This window comes from Hemitrygon akajei, chromosome 24, assembly GCF_048418815.1.
Source record: "Hemitrygon akajei chromosome 24, sHemAka1.3, whole genome shotgun sequence".
Lineage (NCBI taxonomy): Eukaryota > Metazoa > Chordata > Chondrichthyes > Myliobatiformes > Dasyatidae > Hemitrygon > Hemitrygon akajei.
The window spans coordinates 805,950-833,675 of NC_133147.1; the positions used below are offsets into that span (position 1 = coordinate 805,950).

The window sequence follows — 27,726 nt, forward strand, 5'->3', positions numbered from 1 at the left end:
CATCTCTGTACGCCGGGACTAAGCCCTCCATACCCCTACCATCCATGTACCTATCCAAACATCTCTGAAACATTGAAATCAAGCTCACATGCATCATTTGTGCTGGCAGCTCAGTCCACACTCTCACCAACCTCTGAGTGAAGAAGTTTGCCTTCATGTTTCTGAATGTGGAAGGGAAGCGAGTGTTCAGCACTGTTACCAGCCTCTCGCTCGCTGCTGCCAGAGGAAGGTGTCTGTATGTGATGGTTTGTCCCTCTCTCTCCCTCTCACTCGCTCTCCCGAGGGAAGGCCCCTGCATTCAGATGGTCTCTCTCCCTTGATACAGTGGGAGGTTGGTGCCGGAGCAAGATTTAACTGACACACACAAAATGCTGGTGGAACACAGCATTTTGTGTGTGTTGTTTGAATTTCCAGCATCTGCAGATTTCCTCGTGTTTGCAAGATTTAACTGATGCAGTTTGTGGATTGGACTGTCATTCACATTATGACGTGTTTCTGGTTTAAAGTTGCTTCTGTTTCTGTTGCTGATTTTGGGCAACTTTGAATAGGGGGCCTGTAGATAGATAGATAGATAGATAGATACTTTATTCATCCCCATGGGGAAATTCAACTTTTTTCCAATGTCCCATACACTTGTTGTAGCAAAATTAATTACATACAATACTTAACTCAGTAAAAAAATATGATATGTATCTAAATCACCATCTCAAAAAGCATTAATAATAGCTTTTAAAAAGTTCTTAAGTCCTGGCGGTAGAATTGTAAAGCCTAATGGCATTGGGGAGTATTGACCTCTTCATCCTGTCTGAGGAGCATTGCATCGATAGTAACCTGTCACTGAAACTGCTTCTCTGTCTCTGGATGGTGCTATGTAGAGGATGTAGAGATAATGAACTGAATGTGGACTCTTTGTTTTTATATTTTATATTCTGTGTTTTCATTTGTTCTTTCTTGTGGTCGTTTGCACAATGTGTTTTTTGTGCGGAGGGTGGGGTTTGATGTCCTTGTTACCGTTTGCGTGATTTGCTTTCTTGCGCATGGGGGGAGCGATGTCCTTGGCCCCAAGGGCAATGGACATCAGATCATTAAATATTCTTCAGGTGGATGTAGGTAAATATATGAAAGATTGAAGAATTGAGGGTACTGGGAAACTGCCACAGAGAAGAGATTAGGCCAACATCAATCAGCCATGGTATGACAGGCTTGAAGGGCTGAATGGCCTCCTCCTGCTCTGTAGTCCCTATGTTATTGTGAACAGGGCAACATTCCAATTGCAAAATACCTGGAGAATTTATCACTGATAACCTGCTCAAATGCCTTTGGCCAAGAAAATATTCACTTTTACAGTTCCCATTCAATAATAACACACCTTTGTTAAACCCTCAGACATAATACAATGCAGAAAACTGTGCACACTGAGCAGCTTAAAGAGATGGTCTAAAGAAGTTTAGAAATCATTTAGTGAGTAAGATGGTTATCTCTGAGCATGATGTCTTTCCTTATTTTCCTGCAGATACTTCTAAATCTGACGATGAGACGAATTGGGCTCTGCGCTTCAAACCGTCGCTGTACCAGCACCGTCAGGAGAATGTATTCCAGCCGGCATCCAGGCCCGCGCACATTGAGGATCTGCACAAAGAAGCTGAGTTTGGCCTCAGATCTCTCCAGGAGCAAGGTAGGACCTCAGCAGAAAGGTAGAGGTAGGACCACAGCAGATAGCTGAAGGTAGAAACTTAGCAAAAAACCAGAGGTAGGACCTCGGCAGAGGGCAGGAGGGTACAGAGCAGCTGGACTCTTGTGGCCTGAGTAACAAGGTGAAGTTGTATGGGCTAGAACTTCAGCCGAAGTCTAGGACTTTAGTAGAAGATTCATGAGGATGTTGCCCACATCTGGGGGCCTGAGTAACAAGGAGAAGTTGCAGGAGGTAGGACTTTATTCTCTGGAACGTAGGAGATTGCAGGATGGCCTGATGGAAGTATATAAGGTCATGTGAAACATGAACAGGGTGAACGAACATTTTCTTTTTTCCCAAGGATGTGGTGCTAAAAATGAAAGGACATTGGTTTAAGATCAGAGGCGAGAGATTTACGGTATAAGGGACATCAGGGGTAACTTTTTCCCGCTGCTGTATGTAAGGATATTGTACATTCTCCCCGTGACTGCATGGGTTTCCTCCCACATTCCAAAGATGGATTAGGATTAGTAAATTGTGGCCATGCTACATTAGTGCCAGAAGGGTGGCTACACTTGTGGACTGCCCCCAGCACATCCTTGGACTGTGTTGGCCATTGATGCAAATGATGGATTTCACTGTGTGCTTCAATGTTTCAATATACATGTAACAAATAAAGCTAATCTTTCGTCTTTAATCTTCATGCAAAAGGTGGTACGTGTTTGGAATGAGCTGCTAGAAATGGTGGTTGAGGCAGGAGCATCAACAATAACTAGAAGCTATTTAGATACTTACATGGATAGGAGAGGTTTAGAAGGCTGTGGGTGATGCAGGTAGAATTGTTGCTTGAGGAACAGTGACAGGAAGTTCAAGTGCAGCCTACAACTTATGTAATGCAGTGTACAGCAGCCTGGTGACCTCATGGCATCCTACCCCTGTGTATATTACAACAACCCCTGAGAAGCCCATCATATGTCCAAGATGGCATTGCACAGATACAGGTCAAGTCAAGTTTACTACCATTTAACCATATACATATATATGGTGTATATAATCATATAATGTATGTAGAGACGAGACAACACTTTTCCAAACCACAGGATAGATACATCCCAAAAAGGAAGAAGCGTTCTAAAGGAAAGATGACACAATCATAGCTAACGAGAGAAGTCAAAGCCAATATAAAAGCCAAACAGAAAGCATACAATAGAGCAAAAATTAGTGGGAAGTTAGAGGATTGGGTAGCTTTTAAAAACCAACAGAAGGCAACTAAAAAGTCATTAAGAAGCTAAAGATGGAATACGAAAGTATGCTAGCCAATAATGTTAAAGAGGATACCAAAAGTTTCTTCAGATTACTAAAGAGTAAAAAAGAGGCAAGAGTGGATATTGGACTGCTGGGAAATGATGCTGGAAGTGTGTGAAGTTATCATAACTAGAAAGAAGTTTCTTGGGAAACTGAAAGGTCTGAAGGTAGATAAGTCACCTGGACCAGATGGTGTACACCCCAGGGTTTTGAAAGAGGACTGAAGAGTTGTAGAGGCATTAGTATTGATCTTTCAAGAATCACTAGATTCTGGATTGGTTCCAGAAAACTGGAAAATTGCCAGTATCACTCCACTCTTCAAGAAGGGAGAGAGGCAGAAGAAAGGAAACTATAGCCCAGTTAATCTGGCCTCAGTGCTTGGAAGATGTTGGAGTTGATTATTAAGGATGAGGTCTCGGTACTTGGAGGCACATGATGAAATAGGCTGAAGTCAGCATGGTTTCCTCAATGGAAAATCTTGCCTGACAAATCTGTAGGAATTCTTTGAAGAAATAATAAGCAGGATAGACAAAGGAGAATCACTTGATGTTGTGTACTTGGATTTTCAGAAGGTCTTAGCCAAGATGCCACAAGAGGCTGCTTAATAAGCTACGAGCCCATGGTATTACAGGAAAGATTCTAGCATTAATAAAGCAGTGTCTGGGCAGGAGACAAAGATGAAGAATAAAGGGAGCCTTTACTGACTGGCTGCTGGTGACTAGTGGTGCACCACAGGGCTCTGTGTTGGGACTGATTCTTATTATATTATGTCAATGATTTGGATGATGGAATTGATGGTTTTGTTGCAAAGTTTGCAGACAATAATGAAGATAGGTGGAGGGGCAGATAATTTTGAGGAAGTAGAGAGGCTACAGAAAGACTTAGACAGATTAGGAGAATGGTCAAAGAAGTGGCAGATGGAATACACTGTCGGGAAGCGTATGAACATAGGACTTAGAAATTTACAGCACATTACAAGCCCTTCAGCCCATACTGTTGTGCCGACTATGTAACCTATTTTAGAGTCAGCCAAGAATTTCCCTAGTGCATAGCCCTCTATTTTTCTAAGCTCTATGTACCTATCTGAGAGGCTCTTAAAAGACCCTATTGTATCTGCTTCCACCACTGCCGCCAGCAGTGCATTCCATGCGCCCACCACTCTCTGTGTAAAAAAACATTCCTCTGACTTCCCCTCTGTACCCATTTCAAAGTACCTTAAAATTATGCCCCCTTGTGTTAGCCATTTCAGCCCTGGGAAAAAGTCTCTGGCTATCCACACGATCAATACCCCTCATCATCTTATACACCCCTCTCAGGTCACCACTCATCCTCTGTCGCTCCAAGGAGAGAAGGCCAAATGCACTCAACCTATTCTCATAAGGGACACCCTCCAATCCAGACAACATCCTTGTAAATCTCCTCTGCGCTCTCTCTACAGTATCCACATCCTTCCTGTAGTGAGGTGACCAGAACTGAACACAGTACTCCAAGTGCGGTCTGACCAAGGTCTGATATAGCTGTAACATTACCTCACGGCTCTTGAACTCAATCCCACGATTGATGAATGCCAATACACTATACACCTTCTTAACAACACTGTCAACCTGTGCAGCAGCTTTGAGTGCCCTATGGACACGGACCCCAAGATCTCTCAGATCCTCCACACTGCCTAGAGTCTTACCATTTATATTATATTCTGTCTTCAAATTGGACCTACCAAAATGAACTACTTCACACTTATCTGGGTTGAAGTCCATTTGCCACTTCTCAGCCCAGTTCTGCATCCTGTCAATGCTCACTGTAACTTCTGACAACCCTCTAGACTATCCACAACACCCCCAACCTTTGTGTCATCAGCAAACTTACTAACCCACCCTTCTACTTCTTTGTCCAGGTCATTTATAAAAATCACAAAGAGGAGGGGTCCCAGAACAGAGAGGCACACCACTGGTCACTGACCTCCATGCAGAGTACGAACCATGGTCACACACTTTGGTAGAGAACTGGAAGTGTTGAATATTTTCTAAATTGAAATACAAAAAAGTGAGGCATGAAGGGACTTGGGAGCCCTTGTGCAGGATTCCCTAAGGGTTAATTTGCAGGCGCTTACCTGGCTCTGACCTGTATTCACTGGAATTCAGAAGAGTGAGGAGTGACCTCCTTCACAACTATCGAATGGTGAAAAGCCTTGATTGAGTGGATGTAGAATGGTTCTTTCCTATGGTGGGAGAGCCTAAGATCGGAGGACACAGCATCAGAATAGAGGGGTGTCCTTTTAGAATGGAGGTGAGGAAGAATTTCTTTTGCTAGAGAGGTTGATAGGTTCTTGACATGAAGGGATACATGAAGAAGGCAGGAGATTGGGGCTGAGAGGAAAGTTGGATTAACCATGATGAAATGACAGAGCAAACTCGATGGACCAAATGTCCTAATCTACTCCTATATCTTATGGTCTTATTGTACCAGGGTGTAAAGCACAGTAGTACACAGAACATGCAATACCTTATGAAGGTAATGATAAAATCTATAGATGAATCACATAAAAATAAGGAACTAAAGTGCATAAATTATATTTTGTAAGGTACGGAACAGATTAACCAATAACACTTTGAATATGATGTGGCTGGGAGTTCAGAGGGAATGGCCAGGATATACCCCCTTCTGACTGGTCTTGTCTTTATGCATTGTAGTCTCCTGCCTGATGGTAGAAAGTCAAAGAGGATGTTGGATGGATGGGTGGGATCTTTGATAATACTAAGGGCCCTGCAAGATACGAAGGAAGAGATTTAAAAGAGACCTGAGATCTCTGTAACTTCTTTGCACCGAGGGTAGTGAGTACTCGAAATGATCTGTCAGAGGAAGGGGTCGATGTGGGTACAATTGAAATATTTAAAGTATTTGGGTAGGTACATGGAGGGGAGGGGTTTGGAAATTTATGGCTGGACACAGGAAACTGGGACAAACAAGGAGGGTGCTTTGGTCAGCATGTGCTGAAAGTCTTGTTCCATGATGTTGTAGTTTACGACTGACAGGAATGACTAAATGTTTGAACTGGGATAATTCACTGCTATAATCTACTAAACCATTCCAGTTTGTGTGTCTCTCCATTGACGTGTAGGTCGGGCCTCTGTCTGATATTGATTATGGGGTCACACTCAATCTCAGTCCTAATCAAATCAAGCAATTGGTTCTCAGGAAGAGAGAAGCCACGAAATGATAGGTCTTGACCAGCCGGAAGAGGTTGTGGAGAAGGTTAAGAAAGCCCGTTTTTAGCTCATTGGTTTGAATTGGGAAGAGTTATTTTTGAACGCATACTTTGTTAACCCATTTGGGAATGTTCCCATTGAGATTTACCAGGGATCCCGGCAGTCACAGTGTTTCTGGGAATGAATGCCATGAGATGTACTGATGATCTGATTTGCCATGGCCCAGATCTTACATTGTTCCATTGGGATTAGATTTCGAGGTTGGAGATGGTACAACTAGAAATGTGTTCTGTGATATTTTCAACCTACTTGTCTGAAGTTCAGTTCTGCACTGAAGTCAACTTTCATGGACCTTGTGGCTAACTCTAGAGATAATGAGTTCTACAGCAGTGAAATGTGCCCTTTGGCCCATTGTGCCAATGCCAGCCATTCTACACCACACTTGGTTCATAGCCTCTGTGGGTTTGTCCAGGATCCTTACTGAGCCACAGAGCTGTACAGCAGAGAAATGGGCCCTTTGATCCTTCTTATCAATGCTGACCATAGTACCTACCTACACTGATCCCATCTGCCTGCATTAGCGAATAGCCCCTCTGCTCCCTTCCTACCCAGGTCCCTGTCCAAGTCCCTTTCAAACATTGCAATTATGTTTTTATCCACCACCCCCTGTTACAACTAGAATCCATCAGTGCTGGCTGATTAGAAACATAGAAAACCTACAGCACAATACAGGCCCTTCGGCCCACGAAGTTGTGCTGAACATGTCCCTACCTTAGAAATTACTAGGCTTACGTATAGCCCTCTATTTTACTAAGCTCCATGTACCTATCCAAAAGTCTCTTAAAAGACCCTATCGTATCCGCCTCCACCCGTGTTGCTGGCAGCCCATTCCACGCACTCACCATCTTCTGAGTAAAAAAACTTACCCCTGACATCTCCTCTGTACCTACTCCCCAGCACCTTAAGCCTGCATCCTCTTGTGGCAACCATTTCAGCCCTGGGAAAAGCCTCTGACTATCCACACGATCAATGCCTCTCATCATCTTTTACACCTCTATCAGGTCACCTCTCATCCTCCTTCGCTCCAAGGAGAAAAGGCCGAGTTCACTCAATTGGACACTTAAGCGAGAAGCCTCAGACACTGAGTACAAATGAAAATCATCAACAAAACATTTTTGGCTTAGTTGAACTATTGGAAAGTGTCAGTATTGTTATGCAATTAAATACATTATATTCAATAAAGGTTGATTTCTTATTTCTCCAAATTCCTATGTATACAAGTAGTCTGAAATTATATTTTTGTGAAGCTTCAAGTGGTCTATCATAAACAAAAAAAAACTCTGACGAGGCAACACTTTCAAAAAAAAATCTGTTGTCCAGCGTTGTCAGACAAAAAGCAAAGAGTTCAAAGTTCAGCTGCAGAGGCGAGTGATACCCGTCCAGGAGCCCAATGACTTCAGGGCAACAACTACCCCCAGACCTGATGGAGTGGGACCCATGAATGCTGCACCCCCACGCCATGGTAATAGTGAGGAGAGAGGGAGATGGGTTAAATAACTTAAGAGATGCTTAGTTTAGTATTGGAGAATTATCTGCAGGGTGACTTGCAGATAACAAACAACACAGTGCTAGAACTGAACAGAATGTGCCTGGACTCTTTCGATTTTGTGTTTTTTATTCTGTGTTTTTCACTCGTTTTTTTAACTATTTGCATGATTTGGTTTTGTTTTGCATGTTGTGGGGGCGGGGTGATGTTTTTCTTTAAATGGGTTCCATAGTTTCTTTGTTTCGTGGCTGCCTGTGGGAAGACTGATAGACTAATCTCAGGGTTGTATATGGTGTACATTCTGTACTTTGGTAATAAATGTACTTTAAGTACAGGAACTGAACACCAGTTTGTTTTCTACTGTCAGGCCTTGATGCTTAAATTCAGTTTGACGTTTTAATGGTGCTGAACTCTTGTGCTTTGATTCCCAGCAATGCCTGGACCTTCATTCTCGAAAGTCAAGTTCGCTGAGTCCTACAGGAGACAGTAACATCACTAGTTTGTTTCATGAAAAGAGAGCATAGCCAGACCATTCTCATTTGGCAGGATGTGACCAATTGCCCCAGCCATTCACAGTGGATGTCAACGGTTCAGCTGTGGAGAGCACAATCGGCCAGGCAGTGTCTGTTTGAAGAGAACCTGTTAATGTCTTGTATCTGAAATCCTTCATCAGAACTATGAAAAAGAGAAAACAAATGAGTTCTAAATTGCAGAAAGGGTGGGGGAGGGATGGAGGGAATGATGAAATATCTGTGATAGGTGAGGCCAGGATTACCAAAGTGATCCAAATGTTTACAGACTCGTGTGGTTGATGGTTTGATGAGTGTTCTTGTGAAATAGCAAATAAACAAGGGCACTGTTGTGCTGTGAAATTGCTGAAACCTGAGACCAAGCCAAATGCCCAACAGAACCGATAAAGCAGGAGTTGCTATTTAATATGCCATGAACCAATACCATTTGACAAGTGGTCTGTGGACCCTAGGTTGGGAACCCCTGTGATAGAAGCTCCCAGGCAGGCAATGGAATGGAGAGATAGAAAGATCTGTAAAAATGCTTTGGGGTTAAACTCACTTTGAGTTGCTTCAAAACAGAACCAAAGTTAATTACATTATAATCGTGTTGTTCTGATTCACAGGCCAACAAGAGCCCTGGGTGAATGAAATCATCTGTAGGGAATTGATGAATTATTTCATTAACAGTTACCAGACTTCACCTAACTCTGTGCTTTTACAAAGGCTGCACTTGCCGGAGGTGCTTTGTTCAGTATTGGAGATCAAGTAGTCTGTAGAGATTTACATGAGATTTCCAATACAGTAAGGAAACTGGGGGCCGAGGCTTGGCTTGGGCCTACTCTGGCTGCTCCAGGAGTGGACCTGGGACTCATTCGGGTTAAGGAAGCTGCTGGCTGCTTCTTTTGTTTGCACAAAGTTTATTTTCCCTCTGTTTTCCTCTGTGAGGTAGATTTTGGCCTTTTTAAAATTGGGTTATTCGAGCTTCTTGCTCTGTGACTGCCTGTAAGCAGACAAATTGCAAGGTGTATAATTTATGCATTCTTTGATAATAAATGTGCTTTGAATCCTTGAAGCTAAGAAATAAATTACAACTGAGATTTCCGTATGGTGATCAGAAAGTTTGTAGCAGTTCTGTACTTTCAGTTGAAATTGTCAATCAGATTTATTGTGTGAGTTGGGGGAGCTAGCAGTGGCTCGGTTCAATGAGTGTGGAGTCTTGGACCCTCCTGGTGTGGACTGGAGATGACCAGGGATGTCTCCTCACAGTAAGCTGAGACAGGTGGTTGGAGACTGACAGGCGGTGAAGGGTATCAGAAGGATCATGAATGGATGTGGGAAAGGACTGGACTAGGGGAGGATGAGAATGAAGACAAGGAAGGAAGAAATAAGTTCTCTGAAGAAAGAAAAGCTGAAACAATTTGTGAAGCAAACAGTCTTATGGAGTAACTCAATGGGTCGAGCATCATTTGTTGACTTACTGGGTCAAAACCCCTGAATCAGGATGGAGACAATAGTTCTGCATGAACAGCCCTGCTCTGGGTGTTGGACAATCTGTCTGTACAGTCGGCCCTCCTTATCCGCGGATTCAGTATGTGCAGATTCAACCAACCGTGAATTGGGAAAACCCGGAAGTTCTCTCTCCAGCACTCATTGTTTGAGCATGTACAGACTATTTTTTCTTTTCATTATTCCCTAAACACAGTATAACAACTATTTACATAGCATTTACATTGTATTAGGTATTATAAATAATCTAGAAATGACTTAAAAGTACAGGCAGTCCCTGGGTTATGAATGAGTTCCATTCCTGAGTCAGTCTTTAAGTCGGATTTGAAGTCAGAACAGGTACATCCGGTATTATTTAGTGTCAGTTAGTCAACCATTTTTCTGAGTATATAGTACATATTTTACCTTTCTATGCATATAAAACTCTTAAGAAACATATGTATTTCAATAATTAAACCACTGCGTTGCTTAGTAATAATTGTAGCTTTCATCGGGGCAGGGCCTTTCACATTCTCCATTAAAATTGTTCGGATCGTTGACCGACTGTAGCCTTACGCTTTTCCAATGACTGATGGCGTTTCACCTCTTTCCGATGGCTTTATTACGTCCACCTTATTTTCAATCGTGATTGTGATTATTTTTGTGAACAGAAACACTGCGGATTCAGAGCTGCACCGCCAGGTCCTAATGTCCAGCGCACGGAGACATATTAAATAAAGTCTGGAGTTCCGCTGGGTCCTAAAGAACACCATACTGTTACATGTTAAATAAGGGACTTGAACATCCGCAAATTTTGGCATCCGCGGGGGGTCCTGGAACCAATCCCCCGTGGATAAGGAGGGCCGACTGTATAGACAGCCCTGCTCTGGGTGTTGGACAGTCTGTCTACGTGGACAGCCCTGCTCTGGGTGTTGGACAATCTGTCTGGATTGTCAGTCCTGCTGTGGGTGTTGGACAGTCTGTCTACGTGGACAGCCCTGCTCTGGGTGTTAGCATAAGAGGGAGCAGGTGTGGGCTGTAAGACTGCAAGGTTGGGATTGTCTCCTGAGGAAGTGAAGTTTGTGGCAGCAAGACAGTGGCTGATCTACAGACCACGTTTTCACACAGCCAAGCAATGCAGAGCATGACAAAACTCCACCCTACTCAATGATTAACAGGTAGTGAGTCACTCTTTGAAAAGATTCAGTCCGCTCTTTCACAGTGTATCTGTTGAGGGGTTAGGGTTAGGGTTAGTGCTCTGTCTCCAGGCTGTGGTCAGGTTTGAGTAGCCACCCCACACACACTGCTGCTAGATCACTATGTACATTCCAGCGGCCCTCACCGACCCAGAGGCGCAGGTCATAGAGTACAAGAGTCAGGAATTTTATATCAGCTTTATAAAACTGGTTAGGCCACATCTGGAATATTGCTTTAAATTCTGAGTACAGGAAAGAGGTAGATGCTTTGGAGAGGATGCTGCCTAGATTAGACAGCATGTGTTACAAGGAGAGGTTCAGTTGTTTTCTCTGGAGTGGTGGGGGTGAGGGGAGATGTGATATGATTTACAGAATTATGAGAGGCAGAGATAAAGTAGTTGGGTGGTGGGGTGGAGATATGTCTCTACTAAAGGAGATGTAACGCACTCCTTCCCTCCACTAACCTGAAGATGTAGTACCTACTTAGCACAGGTGGTGGATGGTCATATGAGCAGCTGGTGCACATCACAAGTCCTGGTTATGCGACCACTGAGTCTGAAGACTATTGATAATGGTTGGGGTCACCCATTTTGTAAAGACACTGCCCAGGAGGAGGCAATGGAAAACCACTTCTGCAGAAAAATTAGTCAAGAACAATCATGGTCACCCAGTGACACGGCACATGATGATGATGAGATAGAATAGACAGCTGATAGAACTGTCTAATACTATCTAACTGTTTAATACTATTTCCCAGGATAGAGCTGTCTAATACTAGAGGGCATGTATTTAAATGAGAGGGATAGGTTCAAAGGAGATGTGCGAGGGAATTTTTTTTTACAGACGATAGAGGGTGCCTGAAATACTCACTCCAGGGTGATGTTGGATGTAGATGTGATAGAGGCGAATAACAAGCTCTTAGATAATCAGGAGTACTGCCTCACTATTTTGCTCTGCTTTTGCACTTTTAAAAAAATATTTCTTATTGTAACTTCACTTACTATCAGAGTATGCATGCAGTATACAACCCTGAGATTTGTCTCGCAGACAGCCTCGGAACAAAGAAAGCCATTCAAAGAAAACCATCCCTCCATGCGCAATAAAAAGAACAAGTCATGCAAACAGTGAAAAAAGGAGTGAGAAACACAGAATATAAAACAGCAAACCACAAATCATCCAACCGGTCCAGGCATACTGGGCTCAGTTCAATCCAGCTTGGTATCATTCATTGACTACAGGATGCAGAGCTGGTCCGTCTCAATCAAAGTCGCACAAAGCAACAATTAAAAAACGGAGTAACCAGAAACACATTATACCGTCAGAGTCCAGTCCACAAACTGCATCAATTAAACTGTGCCAAAGACCCAGGACTCTGATACCATCCTCAGCATCATCGAGCCAGAGACCATTCAAACGCAGGCACCTTTCTCTTATAACTTGTAGTAATTTTTTATGTACTGCTGCTGCAAAACAACAAATTTCATGATACATATGTCAGTGATAATAAAGGAAGGAATTGGACTTTGTGAAGGCCCTATTCAATATTCTGTATTTAAAAGGATCAGAATTGCTTTTTGCGTTTCTGTTTGTTCTCTCTGCTCAATATTTTTGTTTTCTGTTTATAGAATGAACACATATTGAATTTAAAAATTGCTGGACACATTCTGCAGGTCTCATGGCATCTGTGAGGATAGAAATATAGTATTGTGCTTTAGGGTTTTGCATATTATCAGCCCATGAGTTCTATACAATTATCCCCAGCAGTGGGCAAAGGATTCGGGGTTGGGCACGAATCAGGCCTGCATTTGTAGAAGGGTTGATGACATGTACGTATTGATCTTGATCGGTCAATGGTTTTTGATTGGTTTGTGATTGCATTGTAGACCAATGAATGAAATACCCATTGACAAACCATCTCTGTTCTGCATCTGTGTGATTGTAGTGTCAGGATCCCTGGACGGCGGCTCAGAGCTACGGCTTGGAAATGGCCAGGACAGCATGGACAACTGCAGTCAGATTGTGAGTATACACAGTCTATTATTGAATTAACGGTCACACCTCCCAGTCACATCTACAGTTGGTACCAGGTTGGATGTCCAGTGTTTTTCTGTGTTTCGGTGAGACGCTACTGCTGAAAGTTCCAGGCAGAAGACTGGGTTTGGAGTTCCACATAGATCTTCATCACCATGGACACACAGTAGGCTGCAGGTACTGGAATATATGACATAATCACAACCTACTGGCTGACCTCAGCAGATCAAGCAGCATCAGTTGAGGCAGAGGGATAGTTGACGTTTCAAGACCCTCCATGACAACAGGATCTCAACCCAAAATTCCGGCTATCCCTCTGCTCCACAGATGCTACCTGACCCACTGAGTTCTTCCAGTAGTTTGTTCATGGAGTGAGAGAGTCCCACAGCACAGAAACAGGCCCTTCTGCCCATCTGGTCCATGTTGAGCAAGATGCCCCACCTAAGCTAGTCTCATTTGCCGGTGTCTGGCCCATAATCTTCTAAGCCTTTCCAATCCATGTAGTAGTCTATTATATTTTAAATGTTAGTAATGTACCCACCTCAACCCACCTTGTGTGTTTAAAAAAAAGTTGCCCCTTGTTTCTGTGAAATCTCTCTCGACTCAAACCTGTGTCCTTTTCTTCTTGATTCCCCAGCCCTGTGAAAAAGACCATGTGTCTAACACTTGCTGAGCTTGTTTTCCCCATTATATTCATGTGTTTTGTTTGGGAATCAATGATTGTGTTAAATACAAGTAACTCTTTTAAGAATGCCTTTCCATGCAACTGAATAACGATCTACAGATATTTCTTTGTATTGGGATAAAAGTTAAAGTCTGGGATCATTCAAAAGATTTATCCATGCCACCTCCCCTCCCCCCCCCATGTCAGATGGAATGTGGCTCTTAAATATCAGATTTCCAGTTACTTAGGTGCAATCTTACTAGAATCAGAATCAGGTTTAATATCACTGGCAGGCGTTGTGAAATATGTTGTTTGAAGCAGCTGTTCATTGCAATACATAATAATAAAAAACTATAAATTGCAATAATAAGTTATATTTAAAAATCAAATTAACTAAGTAGTGCAAAAAGAGAGCAAAAATAGTGAGGTAGAGAACCAATCACAGACAAGAGAAGATCTGCAGATGCTGGAAATCCAAACACCACACACAAAATGCCGAAGGATATCTGTCCAAAACATTGACTTTTTTCCATAGATGCTGCCTGGCCTGCTGAGTTCCTCCAGCATTTTGTGCGTGTTGCAACCGTTATCCATTCAGAAATCTGATGGTAGAGGGGGAGAAGCTGTTCCTGAAACACTGGGTGTTTGTCTTTAGGCTCCAGTACCTCCTCCCTGATGGTAGTAATGAGAAGAGGGGTCTTCAGGCTCTTGTAGTTCCAGTGCTATGCCAACTCTACTCCAACTCTACACCAATCCTATACAAACTACACCGATCCTACACTAGTCCTACGCCAACTCTACACCGATCCTACACCAGTCTTACACCAATTCTACACCGATCCTACACCAGTCTTACATCAATCCTACATAAACTACGCCGATCTTACATCAGTCCTATGCCAACTTTACACCTACCCTACACCGACTCTACATAAACCCTACACCAATCCTACACAAATCCTACAGCAACTGGGGGGCAGTGGAAGTGGAAGTAGTGTGCAGACTGGATTTTTCTCAAAGGTTTGACTCCTGTGACATGTGGTCTACAGTCACAGGATGAAGATTCACCTGATCTCCCAGATTCAGCATCAGGCGGTCCTGGCGATGAAGTCTGGACGAAGACTCGGTCTCTCCCACCACCGACTCCCGACGAAATCCGGAGGAATACACTGGCGATCCAGCCAGCCGTCAGTTCAACAGGTATGGATCAAACAACAGGCAACAGATCTGATTCTCAACTGACTGTCAGGTTTGGATTTGAATAAATTTGCAATTAAAACAATTTGCTCACTAGCTAGAGTTTGTTCTCATAGAATATATTTATTTAACATCTGCAATTGCAAAATTGATATTATAATGAGCCCTTGGCTCTGCAAGGATAAAGGGTGATCACTAACAATATAGGGAATATTACCAGGTAAGGTGCACATAATTTGTTAGAGGTGATGAGCTAATCACATTTCTGTTTTTTCTTCATATATTACATTTCTTTTTCCAAAGTCACATCACTGAGCTTTGTTGACAGGCCAAACCTCACAGAGGTGGTGGAAATCATCTGGTGAAGGTGAGGAAGAATCACCTGGTGAGATGGGGGGAGAATCACCCGGTGAAGGTGAGGGGAGTATCACCTGGTGAGATGGGGGGAGAATCACCTGGTGAAGGTGAGGGGAGAATCACCTGGTGAGATGGGGGGAGAATCACCTGGTGAAGGTGAGGGGAGAATCACCTGGTGAGATGGGGGGAGAATCACCCGGTGAAGGTGAGGAAGACTCACCTGATGAGATGAGTGGAGAATCACCTGGTGCAGATGTTGGGAGAATCACCTGGTGAAGGTGAGGAAGAATCACCTGGTGCAGATGGGGGGAGTATCACCTGGTGCAGATGTTGGGAGAATCACCTGGTGAAGGTGAGGGGAGTATCACCTGGTGATGATGGGGGGAGAATCACCTGGTGAAGGTGAGGGGAGAATCACCTGGTGAGATGGGGGGAGAATCACCCGGTGAAGGTGAGGAAGACTCACCTGATGAGATGAGTGGAGAATCACCTGGTGCAGATGTTGGGAGAATCACCTGGTGAAGGTGAGGAAGAATCACCTGGTGCAGATGGGGGGAGTATCACCTGGTGCAGATGTTGGGAGAATCACCTGGTGAAGGTGAGGAAGAATCACCTGGTGATGATGGGCGGGGTTTCATCAGGTGAAGGTAGGGAGAATCACCCGGTGAAGGTGAGGGAGTATCACCTGGTGAGATGGGGGGAGAATCACCTGGTGCAGGTGGGGGGAGAATCACCTGGTGAAGGTGAGGAGGAATCACCTGGTGAAGGTGAGGAAGACTCACCTGGTGAGATGGGGGGAGAATCACCTGGTGAAGGTGAGGGGAGAATCACCTGGTGAAGGTGAGGAAGAATCACCTGGTGGTGATGGGCGGGGTTTCATCAGGTGAAGGTGAGGAAGACTCACCTGGTGAGATGGGGGGAGAATCACCTGGTGCAGGTGGGGGGAGAATCACCTGGTGAAGGTGAGGAAGAATCACCTGGTGAAGGTGAGGAAGACTCACCTGGTGAGATGGGGGGAGAATCACCTGGTGAAGGTGAGGGGAGAATCACCTGGTGAAGGTGAGGAAGAATCACCTGGTGGTGATGGGCGGGGTTTCATCAGGTGAAGGTGAGGAAGACTCACCTGGTGAGATGGGGGGAGAATCACCTTGTGAAGGTGAGGAAGAATCACTTGGTGAAGGTGAGGAAGACTCACCTGGTGAGATGGGCGGGGTTTCATCTGGTGAAGGTAGGGAGAATCACCTGGTGAAGGTGGGGCTCAGCTCATTATTTGGTAGACCTGAACGCCTCATCATTAAGTACACCTGAGCTTAAACCAGGGTTATCCCTGGTTTAACTGTAAGAATGAAAGATGTGCCAGCCTGTGATTTCACAGAATGTGGTTCGGTCTGGTTGCTACAGACCGGAAATCCCGAAGAAATCAACTCTGTTAAATGTTATCAATTCTGAACTTGAATCCCACTCATATTTCCTTGGATGGATTTTCTGTATCAGCTAAACTAGTCTCAGCAGGAACATTGACTGGCGTCCAATGTGAGGGAAGTAGCAGATTTGATTTACGGACACATTATATCCCAGATTGGAATACATGTCTGGGAACACAAACAGATGAAAGAGAAGTATAGTTTGTTTCATTATTAATTATTTTAAAATGAATAGTTTCTGAACTTTTCTTTTCAATAAACCAGGAGCAACATTTAAGCCCCAGAAAATGCAATCATCCTTCAAAGGCCCTAAACTGAAAGAGAAACGAATTCGGAGGACAACCATAATGGGACTTCCCCAACACATTCAGCAGGAACTCGGTTTGTGTACCCATTATTGGGGGTATTTTTAGATTGCATTTATGGGGTACTTTGTAAGTACAGTATAGTGGAAGTACCTTAGGCACATTTATATAGCTAGGGTGCCTAAGACTGTAGTAATTTTATGTATTGTACTGTACTGCTGCCACAAAAACGAACAAATTTCATGACACGTGAGAGATGATAAACCTGATACTGATACGAGTCTCTATTGTGGACTGAGGATGGGAAAGGGACATGGTTGGGAAAAGGGTAAGAGGAGGGACTGGGAAGTACCAGAGAGACATTCTGTAATGATCAACAAATCGATTGTTTGGAATCAAGTGCTCTTGCCTGGTGTCTCACAGCTGGGTGTGTCTGCACCTGAGACACCCCCTGCCCTGGCATTCCTTCTCTGCCACCTGTCCCACACCCCTCTCACAGTGCTCCATCCTCGCCATGCCTAACATCCTTTGTTCCTGCCAGGTTTACAAAGTAACTCTCCACTCCACATTGACTAATACAGTACTGTGCAAAAGTCTTTGAACGTCCTAGCTATATATATTAAAAATATACGTGCCTATGTGCCTAAGACTTTTGCACAGTACTCTACTTAAATGTTCTTCCCGGGAATCCAGTTCCTTTGGGAACCAAAGTTTCAGTGGAGATTTTGGAAAAGGACACAACCCTGGCTGGTGAGCAGGCACTCCGAGGATCCAAGCAATGGTGGCTGTTGGGCTTTACCTCAGGAAACATTGCACTGTTTAAGAGAAGTTTGGATAAGTACATGGATGGGAGGGCTCTGGTCCAAATGCAGGTTGAAGGAGCAAGGCAGAATAGCAGTGTGGCATGGAGTAGATGGGCCAAAATGCCAGTTATTTTAATGAGAAATTATGACCTAATGTGGTTAAATTGGATTGGATGGCTGCAGCAGTTGACACAGATGTGGTGGGCCGAATTTCACTTCTGTTTGAGAATGACTAAAATATCAAAATCCATAGCACAGAGTTTTCATATTTTTCATCTCTGGTTCCAACACAGGGCTAGGAAAAGGGCCTCGTCCTTCAAAGGCTGATGGGACAGACCGCACTGGCCCCACTTTGGTATCCAGGGGAGATGAAAACCATTGTTTCAACAATCTGTCCCATTCTCGGGTTAGGAGCTCCTTGCGATCTATAACTTTCTCTGATCCATCACGGCAAGATAATGAATCTAAAAGCACCTTAGGACTTCATTACCTGCACAACTGGACACCGATGGATTCTTCCGATAGACCAAAGTCACTAGCAGCTCCAAAGTCATCTGTACCAAGTGAACTGCTTCAAAGTCCGGTCATGTCCATGTCACCTCAGGCAACCTATTTGTCCAAGATCATTCCCAATGCCATCCTGCCCCCCACGGTGGACATGGTGATGATCAGCAATAGCCAGAACTGCCTGCGCAGGCTCAGTAACAGCAGTGTGCTGTATGCACCCTCTCCTGCCTGCTCCCGCTCTGTTTCCCTACAGAATTACGACGGCAGGGATTGTGCTTCCAGTGATGCATGGAGTAATTCCCAGTCTTCAGAAACCATTGTATCAAACAATTCCACTATTTCATCACAGGGAAACACCAGAACTGCATTAAATAATCATTCCACAGAAACAGATGGAGAGAAAGTGAGGGTTGATCATAACTTGACAGATACACCTCTGGATCACCGAGCAAACACCAGCAGATGGGTTAGTGTGTGCACTGCTGAGTCTGCTCTACCAGAGGCCGAAAGTCCCTCTGCTCAGCTTAACACTAGCTGTAAACCCACTGAGCTCCACAGCAATGGCTATGCTAACCAGTGGCTCTCTCCTGCGCACAGCACATGCAGCATCACTGATATCTCAGATACACAGAGCATCACCAGTGAACGGTCCATTACAAGAAGCCTGTCAGTCAGGAAAATGAAGAAGCCCCCCGCTCCTCCGAGGAGAATGCATTCCTTACAGCACGGGGAGGAGCAGGACCCAGAGCTGAGAGCTCAGGGTCCTGCACTGCCCAGGGATGTTGGTCAAACAAGCGGCTCAAGGTTTGAATTGTCTGTTGAGTCCCCAGCAGGAGGAAACAATGAAAACCCTGCTCTCAGTCAGAGGTTGGTGCCCACCTACAATGAAACATCCAACAGGAAGTCTCTTCCTCCTCAGGATACAAGCTCAGCCAGTCAGTCTGAGCCCACAACGTCACCATCTAGTGGAAGTCCAGCACCGGTGAGAGTTCTTGTGCCTCCTCCATCTCCCACTGGAGAGTCCAGGCCAGGAGCACCTGGGAGGTCATCATCGTTTTCTGCCCCAGCAAGGTCTGCCTCTGCATCTTCAGCCCCATCACCATCTTCTGTGTCAAAATATGCCCACCTGTTTATAATTCCCCCTCCTCCTTCCACTCCTGCTCCACCCCCTCCCAATGTAAAACCATTTAAAGTTCCAGCGGCTGTGACCTGCCGCTGGGCACTAGAGGCAATCCCACCCCCTCCACCAGGGCCTGCACCGTTGCCACCAACAAAACGGCCTTCCTTCCTCTTCAACATCCCAGCTTTTGGCTCTTTACACCCTCATTCACCACAGGTTCCTGTGCCTGCCCACACCACCCCACTGGTCACTGCGCCTGCTTGCACCACTCCATTGATCACTGCATCTGCTCATACCACCATCATATCTACACCTACTACAACCCCATTGGTTACTTCATCTACATCTGCTGTGACAGCATTGGGCACCCTGTCTGCACCTACTTCAACTTCATTGGTCAGTGCATCTGAACCCACTACAGCCCCGTTGGCCACCACATCAGCATCCACTGTGACCCCATTGGTCAATGCTTCTGAACCCACTACAACCCCATTGGTCACCACATCTGCCCACACTGTGACCTCATTGGTCAGCACTTCACCTACTACAACCCCAATGGTCAATGCATCTGAAGCCACTACTACTCTATTGGTCACCACATCTGCACCCACTACAACCCCATTGGTCACTGTGTCTGAGCCCACTACAACCCCATTGGTCACCACTTCTGCACCCTCTACAAACTCATTGGTCACTGCATCTGAACCCACGACAACCCCAATGATCACCACATCTGCACCTACTACAACCCCATTGGTCACCACATCTGCACCTACTACAACCCCATTGGTCACCATATCATCACCCACTCTGACTCCATTGGTCACCACTTCTGAACCCACTGTGACCCCACTGGTCACCACATCTGGGGCTCCAATAGTCACTGGTTCACTAGCTCCAGGCTTGTTGGCCTCAGCCTCAGGACCCAGTGTAGCACCGAGCACATCTATCTCCACCTCTGTCTCCTCCTCCACCACCGAGCAGGTTCAGATCGGAGTCATTCCACTCCAGGTGAAGCAGTTGTCTCCTCCACCTTCACCCCCTCCTTCCCACAATCCGCCTCCACCACCAATGAAAACAGATACTGAACAACCATCAGTTCCATCCTCCTCAACCAAACTGGAACATCCACCTGTGGACTGGCCACCCCCCCCACCCCCTCTGTCTCTGGGGGAAATGCTGCCAGTTACTGAGGGAGCTGCTGCTGAGTTCCTGCTCCCCCCACCACCCCCCTCCCTGCTGGAGGACGCAGCAGAAGGAAACAGATCTCCTGAAGATGTATTTGCTTCGCTCCCACCCTTTGTCCCTACGGGGCTTTCACCGCCCCCTCCTCCCCTGTTGCCTTCAGGGACCACCACTTCATCGCCAAAGCCCCTCACACTAGCTCCATCTTCAGCCACCAAGCAACTTCAGCCAAAGACTCAAGCTGTAGAGGGAGCCACTTCCGGCTTCCCAGAAACCGGTCTGCCACCAAGTGCACCCAGTCAGGACTTGGCTAAGGGACAGGACATTTCACCCTCATCACAAGCAGGTCCTGATGAACAAACTAGTGCTCCCATTGTCACCCCCTCGTTGCTACAGATGGTTCGATTGCGCTCAGTACAGATGAATGCCTCTGCTGTGGGAATGCCAGATAGCAAACCCCAAATGAACCGGAGCCAAAATGATGCAAAGCAGCCAAACAAAAGTAACATGACTCCCCCCAGTAAACCTGCTCGCAAGTCCTTGTCCCAGCGACTATCATCTTCATCTGACTCGGAGCCTGCATTGAACGCCAGCGTTCCTCTCCCTGTGAAGACCCCGCTCCACAGTAACACAGGAGCAGCAGCTCAGGGACATGCCCTGCTAAAACCAGGAGACAACGAGACTCCACTCAAATCTCCGGCTTCCACCGCCAGCTTCATCTTTTCAAAGAATGTCAGTCCCAAGAAACTGGTGTTCGAAACCCCTCGATCACCGGAGGCAGAGGCCCAGGCCAAGAGGAACTTTATGGCTGAGCTGGCCTCAGTGTCTGGACGAATAGCCTCAAAGACTGAGTCCAGGAGTTCATCAGTCCCAGAGGCACAGAAGAAAGCTGGCAGAGTCCCACCACCCGTGGCTAAGAAACCTTCATTCCTGTCAGGTTCTCAGAGACTGCCCTCCACATCAACCAAAGTGACAGATGCACCGGAAACATCACAGACCCTTCAAGTAACCAGTGATGTCCAAGAGGAGAAAGGTAATTGTCAGTGTAAAGGGTGTAGATGAGACCATAAGACCACATGACTTAGTAGCAGAATTAGGCTATTTCACCCATCAAGTCTGCTCCATCATTCCTTCATGGCTCTGAACTCCATTTAGAAGAGCAACTTTATTTACACATCAGGCACCCTACACATGTTAATGCCAGGATTCAGTCTGAGGCTGATGGTTCATAAAAGACCACGCTCATCTCTTGCTTCCTAAGTATTTGGGAATTGGCTTCTCTGTTTGCCATTCAAATACTGTTCATTTCTCCCTCTCTTTCCCTGCCCAAACCCAGGTGGAGACACAGACAAATGTTTTTCATGGTTTTTCTGCAGTGGATGTTTCAAATTGATCAAGAATGCTTTTTTTCCTGTTTCGTATACACTCAATGGCCATTGTATTAGCTACACCTGCACACCTCGCTCATTAATACAAATATCAAATCAACCAATTATGTGGCAACAATTCAATGCATCAAAGCATGCAGACCTGGTCAAGAGATTCAGTTGTTGTTCAGACCAAACATCAGAATGGGGAAGAAATGTGATCTAAGTGACTTTGACTGTGGAATGCTTGTTGGTACAAGCATTGTTGGTTGACCTGACGGAGATATTCAGTATAACATCATGAGGGGCATGGACCATAAGACATTGAAGCAGATTGAGGCCATTCAGCCCATAGACAGGCTGAAAGCACATTGCGTTTTTCCCCAGGAAGAGGATGCTTAAAAACAATAGAGCATAGATATAAGATCAGAGGTGAGAGATTTAAAAGACAATAAAAGGCATAGATTGAGTGGACAGCCTGAGACTTTTTCTCAAGGTGGAAATGGCTAATATGAGGGGGGATAATTTTGAAGTGATTGGAGGAAAGTATAGGGGGGATGTCAGGATGTCAGAGGTTTTTTTTATACGGAGAGTGGTAGGTGATGGTAGAGGCAAATAGGGGCATTTAACAGATAGGTACAATGATGAATGAAAAATGGAGGGATATGCAGGGGGAAGTGTTAGATCTATGTTGGAGGAGGTTAAAGGGCCTGTACTGTACTCTTTGGTATTTTAATGATGCTACATAAAAATAATCAAAACCAGGTTTAGGTAAAGTTTGCCTGAATGGACAGGTGACTTAGGTTTGCTGTAACGGTGAGTGACTGGTCATTGTAGGATTGTGTGGAACACTGTCATTTAAAGATTATTTTTCCTCTACTTAGGTGAGGTGAAGACTGGCAATGGAGAGGTGTCACTGTGTAAGGGTGACTGAAGGACACATCAATCCTCAGGATATCACAGAAGACACCTTCCCTGGAATACCTGGCCTTAAATCCAAAGAAACATTTCTCAGAAAAGTTTTATTGCTAAAAGATTATAGCCTTTTTATGCAAAAAATGCCATGTTTGCTGCACCTTTGACTTTATACTGTAGCTATGCATTCTCTGAGTAGTGACTGCTGGGGTTACAGTTCAGCAGATGAAAGACTTTTCCTGGGGGAGCCACTGCCCCTTCGTTCTGCACTCTGCAGTTCTCTGCCCCTTTGTGGCTGTGTGTGGTATGGCTTAGACTGCCGGCTGATGCACAGACCGGTTGGTCTGAGACCTTGAGGACATTATATCTTGCCTAAAAAAAAATCAAAAGTTTTTTAAAAATCAGTAGGAAGCACACTTTTATCAAGTGGGGGGTTTGGGATTGATTTATGTCTGAATCAACAGCTGCTCATGATTTAGAAACCTATTGCCTTTATTAACTTTTACATAAAAACTAATAACTTAAAATGGAAAGTAAGATGTCCTGTCACATTGACAGTTCCCCCATGGTTCAGATCAAGGAGTCAGGTGCTCTAATGAGCCAGTGTTTGACCACAAGCCCACTATACGATCTGACCCTCATCCAATAAGATGTTTAAAGACACGGGGCTGTCACAAACTGCTGGTCCTTTCCACTGGCAGCTCCTCCACTCTGCCATTGTGCCTTCAGCTGAAGATGGTGGTATGTCTCCCACCTATGTTGCAGTATTGCAGGATTGGATGATCTGGGCACTGGAGTGGTGAACGGGTGAGCAAGCTGCTATGCCTGATGCTAGTGAGAGCTTTAAGCTGGCAGTCTTAACAGACCTAATGATTTAGGTTTGATCTGCTTAAGGACTGGCCTGCATGTCTTCAGACAATTAGCTAACTAGTGACTTAACAGTGTTCAATGGATTGTAGCAAGTTGGTTTGATTCTTGAGATCAGTGTTTCAAAATGAACAGTGGGAAAGAGCTGAAGCATTTGATTACTAAGTGAGCACAAAGTTTGTAGGGAACAGCTAAGTGAGGGGCTCAGTTTTGCTGTTTATGATCTGCAGAATTCCAGCCATAAATTGACTAATTCTCGACTTTTTTACAAACTGGTGGATGGTATGTTCACCTGACACACATAACTTAATGTGAATGCTTATCTCATTTAATAGATGGTTGGAAGATGAGGCTATACAGTTTTTTCATCCTTCACTGAATTTTCTACTTTAATTGGAGTTGGTTGGGACCAATGATGTGCAAACTTTATTTCACCAGTGTCCTGGTTGAACTGGAGAAGGAACGGTATGGAAATTGTTCCTGCTGCTATCTGGAGCTTTCTGAAAACACTCCAAAAAACTGGACCAAACGTTCACTACTGATCTTTATATTCTGTTAGCAAATGACTTATGTCTTCCTGAAATACAAATACTTTGCACAGTTAGAATTGCAACTGCTTTTGCCTTGATTGTAGACAGGCAGTGAAGATTAGACAGCATTACTGATGCGACACATCTTAGAAAGGTCCTCTCCAAAATGGACCAGCTTTTCCTGAACTTCATAGATTCCAAAGAGAACACACATGAAGCCCCATGTGTGCTCAGTCCTCAACTGTTTCCTCTTTACAAACAGGTGGGAACAGAAGGTCATTTCCTTTTGCTTTAGGTCTCCTCCTTTGAATCTTACAGTCATAGAGCACTACTCTACATAAAAGGCCCTTTGACCCACCTAGTCTATGCTAAACTGTTTTTCTTCCTAGTCCCATTGACCTGCACCTGAATCATAGCCCTCCATACCCCTCCCAGCCCATGTACCTATCCAAATTTCTCTTAAATGTTGAAATCGAACCCACATCCACCACTTTCGCAGGCAGCTCGTTCCATATTCTCACCTCCCTCAGAATGTGGAAGTTCTCCCTCAAGTTCCCCTTAAACATTTCACCTATCACTCTTAACCTGTGACCTCTAGTTCCATCAAGAATCACTCAACCTCAGTTTACCCTATCTATGCTGTATCTTTGAACTTTTCCCTTTGTATCTCCTCCCAGGTTCCTATCATTTTCTGTGAATGTGCAGTGGGGTAACTAAGAACTCAGCCAGACCCTGTCTTGAATGAAGCCCTGAGTTATTGTCAAGACTTCTGATTGAATTGAATTACATGATGATTATCAGCTAAATGTCTAGAAATAGGGACAGAGAAAGTTAAACTATGAACATAATCCTGGAACCCTGACCATCGAGCTTGTAGTAAGTAGTTCTGAAGCACACCCACTAGCTTTCTGTTTAATATTGGAGGAGCTTCAGTATGAGCGTAACCTGAGTGATTGGACTTCAGGAGAACTTGTTCAGAAGTATAATCTAAATCTTTGTATTCCATTGTGTTAATGCACATGAGTCAAAGTGCTGCTGCTCTCTGTTCATCTTGAACGTTACTGTGCAACGTACAGTTGTGCTTCGCCTTTACTATCAAAATGTTCATATCAAAATATTCAGTGGAAGAATGAAACAAGAAATGCATGGATTTTTAATACACACCAGAACCAGAGTTTGCTCACTGCCAAATTTCATACAGGTACATAATCAATATTCTGTATAGTAGAACTTGTTACAACTTTTCAGTTTGATTTAGCTTTTGAACAATCTATAAGTGGGTATGGTTTATCTCTGGGGAACTTATAATTTTAGCAGAGCTTAACCTTCATTAAATAATGGGCATGCATCTTTGTAAATTGATTTTCTTGCTAAGCTAAAATGGGAATTATTTTTTCTTCAGGCACATTAAATTTTATTTCAAGTGCTGAGAAAGTGTCAAAGAAACTAACTTTGATTATTGACCCTTACAGGGTCCTTGAACAGAATAGAAGTACCAACAAGTTCTGAAAATTCTTTAAATAATGCACTTACAAGAGTGTTAATATTTGGCTATTATAAATTAATATTTAATTAAAACTTTTGTTTTCTTCAGTTGAAAGGCCTATTTATGTGGGGGATGTGGACAAGGTTAGATCAGCAGATGGCAAACGATTACAGGCTAGTATTTCCAAACTGTTTACAGGCCAAAGGGTTGATGTGATTTGGCTGGGGATTGGGTAGGGTGGGCAGTGCAGGGGCTGTGGGTGGGGTGGGATGAATTTAATCCACATGGCTATGTCTTATATTTGACACATAATCCCCAATCTCTCAGGGTGCTCTTCAAAGCTCAAGGCAGTTTCCCAACCTGAAATCAATACTGCATTGAACAATTTTTCATGCTCTCTGTGGACCAGTAGTTGTTTATGCAAGAACTCTGCCTTTTAATTGATATCTTTCAAGAGCTGTGCCTTGTCTACTCCGTTCCTGACACACTACAGTCATAAAGGGCAGGATTCAGGGTTGTGAACAGTTCAACCCTTCCCCATACTCATGACTATGGGATGTCCCAAAGAAAGATCTCAATATTCAGGATTACAATTGCTATATACTGATGGGGTTTCCCTGTTTCCTACTGTAACCAGTATTATTGGAAAAGTTCCATAGGATGATGTTATATCTATTGAGAATCATTTGATATTTTGTTCCACACTCTGCACTATTCCGATGGTTGCAATTTGGTTTAAACTTCCCAAAAGGAATGAGGGAGTTGTTACTTTTCACACCAAAGAGACTGGGCCTCATGATTCTTCTGACATTGCTGTGAGCTCCATCCATTTGCTTCTTCAGGGCCATTAGGTGGTAATGCCATTCATGAGGGGCAAATCATTGTCAGAGGTTCCTTTGAATGCCATAATCACTGGGATGCTCACGTTCCCCCGAATGTGTAAACTGGAATTTCCCATCAATGGAATTACTTGCCCATGAATGTGAATGTTTTTACAATTATCCCTGTCATTACCCATCAGTAAACAAAAATAAGCAGAGAAAGTTCTCCCAGTTTGTTCTGATGGATATACTGGCCAGCTCCCTCATTCCGCTGTCTGCACTGCCGATGGTCTGGGTCCTAACTGCAGTATGAACGCAAAGGAATGAGCATTTTCTGCACATTGTATATTTGATATTGCATTGTAGATCCAGCCTAGCTGGGAATTAAAGTGGGCTGTGGCCTTAAACTTAATCACTTAAGGGTATAAACTGATTTTCAAATATTTTTAGGAAATTTCACTTGTGCAATGACATAATATATATATATTTCTGTACTGATAATAAATTAGCAAATGAATTTCCAACCTGTGTCACTTTAATGTGTCTGCACTGAAGAACTGAATGTGAGATAAACCCGTTGTCTGTACGTATTTATCCTGTGAATGACAGGAAGTTGAAAAAATCACAGATGTCCAATCAGTCCTGGACTCACATCCACTGATATCTTTAATAAGTTAGAACTAACTACTCCACTAAGCCTATGCACTTCTAAACACTCTCTGAACTTTTGCAGATAGAGAATTGAAATTGCATTTCCCTGCAGACTGGGAGCCTTAGAACCACAAGGAGAAAGATGTTGTATTATGAAAAAGGATGGCTTTGTAGTGCTTGTTGTACGGAACTTGGGTTTGATGATTAGATAAGGAAGGGAGTCAGTCCTGGTGCTAAAGAGCCAGTTCATCAGAACCCTTCAGACCCCAGTCTAGAATCTAGCCTCTGGATTCACACCTGGAGAAGGACCAGTTGGATGAACCTTGCCTAGACAGAACCATATCATGGAACACAGAACACAGCAGTTCACCACAGTTACGGATACTTCAGTGCTGACCTTGTAGCCTACTGCACAACCAATCTAACTCCTACACAGCCCATAGCCCTCCATTTTCTTTAATCTGTGTGCCTATCTCCTAAATGTCCCAAATGTATCTGCCTCTACCACCACTCCTGGCAGCGTGTTCCACGCAACCACAACTCTCTGTGTAAAAGAAAAACTCTGACATCCCTC

At 44.3% G+C, this 27,726-nt stretch overlaps 1 protein-coding gene across 3 annotated transcripts in view; it reads left to right on the plus strand.

The window, feature by feature from the left end:
* Positions 1-27,025, plus strand: part of LOC140715788 (uncharacterized) — a 118,853-nt gene extending 91,828 nt beyond the window's left edge. For all 3 annotated transcript variants that reach the window (XM_073028176.1, XM_073028177.1, XM_073028178.1), the window contains exons 2-7: positions 1,514-1,675; positions 12,865-12,941; positions 14,667-14,817; positions 16,860-16,976; positions 17,997-21,548; positions 22,767-27,025. In XM_073028176.1, the coding sequence (XP_072884277.1) occupies positions 1,514-1,675; positions 12,865-12,941; positions 14,667-14,817; positions 16,860-16,976; positions 17,997-21,548; positions 22,767-22,816 (4,109 nt within the window). In that variant the 3' untranslated portion in view covers positions 22,817-27,025. The remainder of the gene's footprint in view (positions 1-1,513; positions 1,676-12,864; positions 12,942-14,666; positions 14,818-16,859; positions 16,977-17,996; positions 21,549-22,766) is intronic.
* Positions 27,026-27,726: the final 701 nt, after the last annotated feature.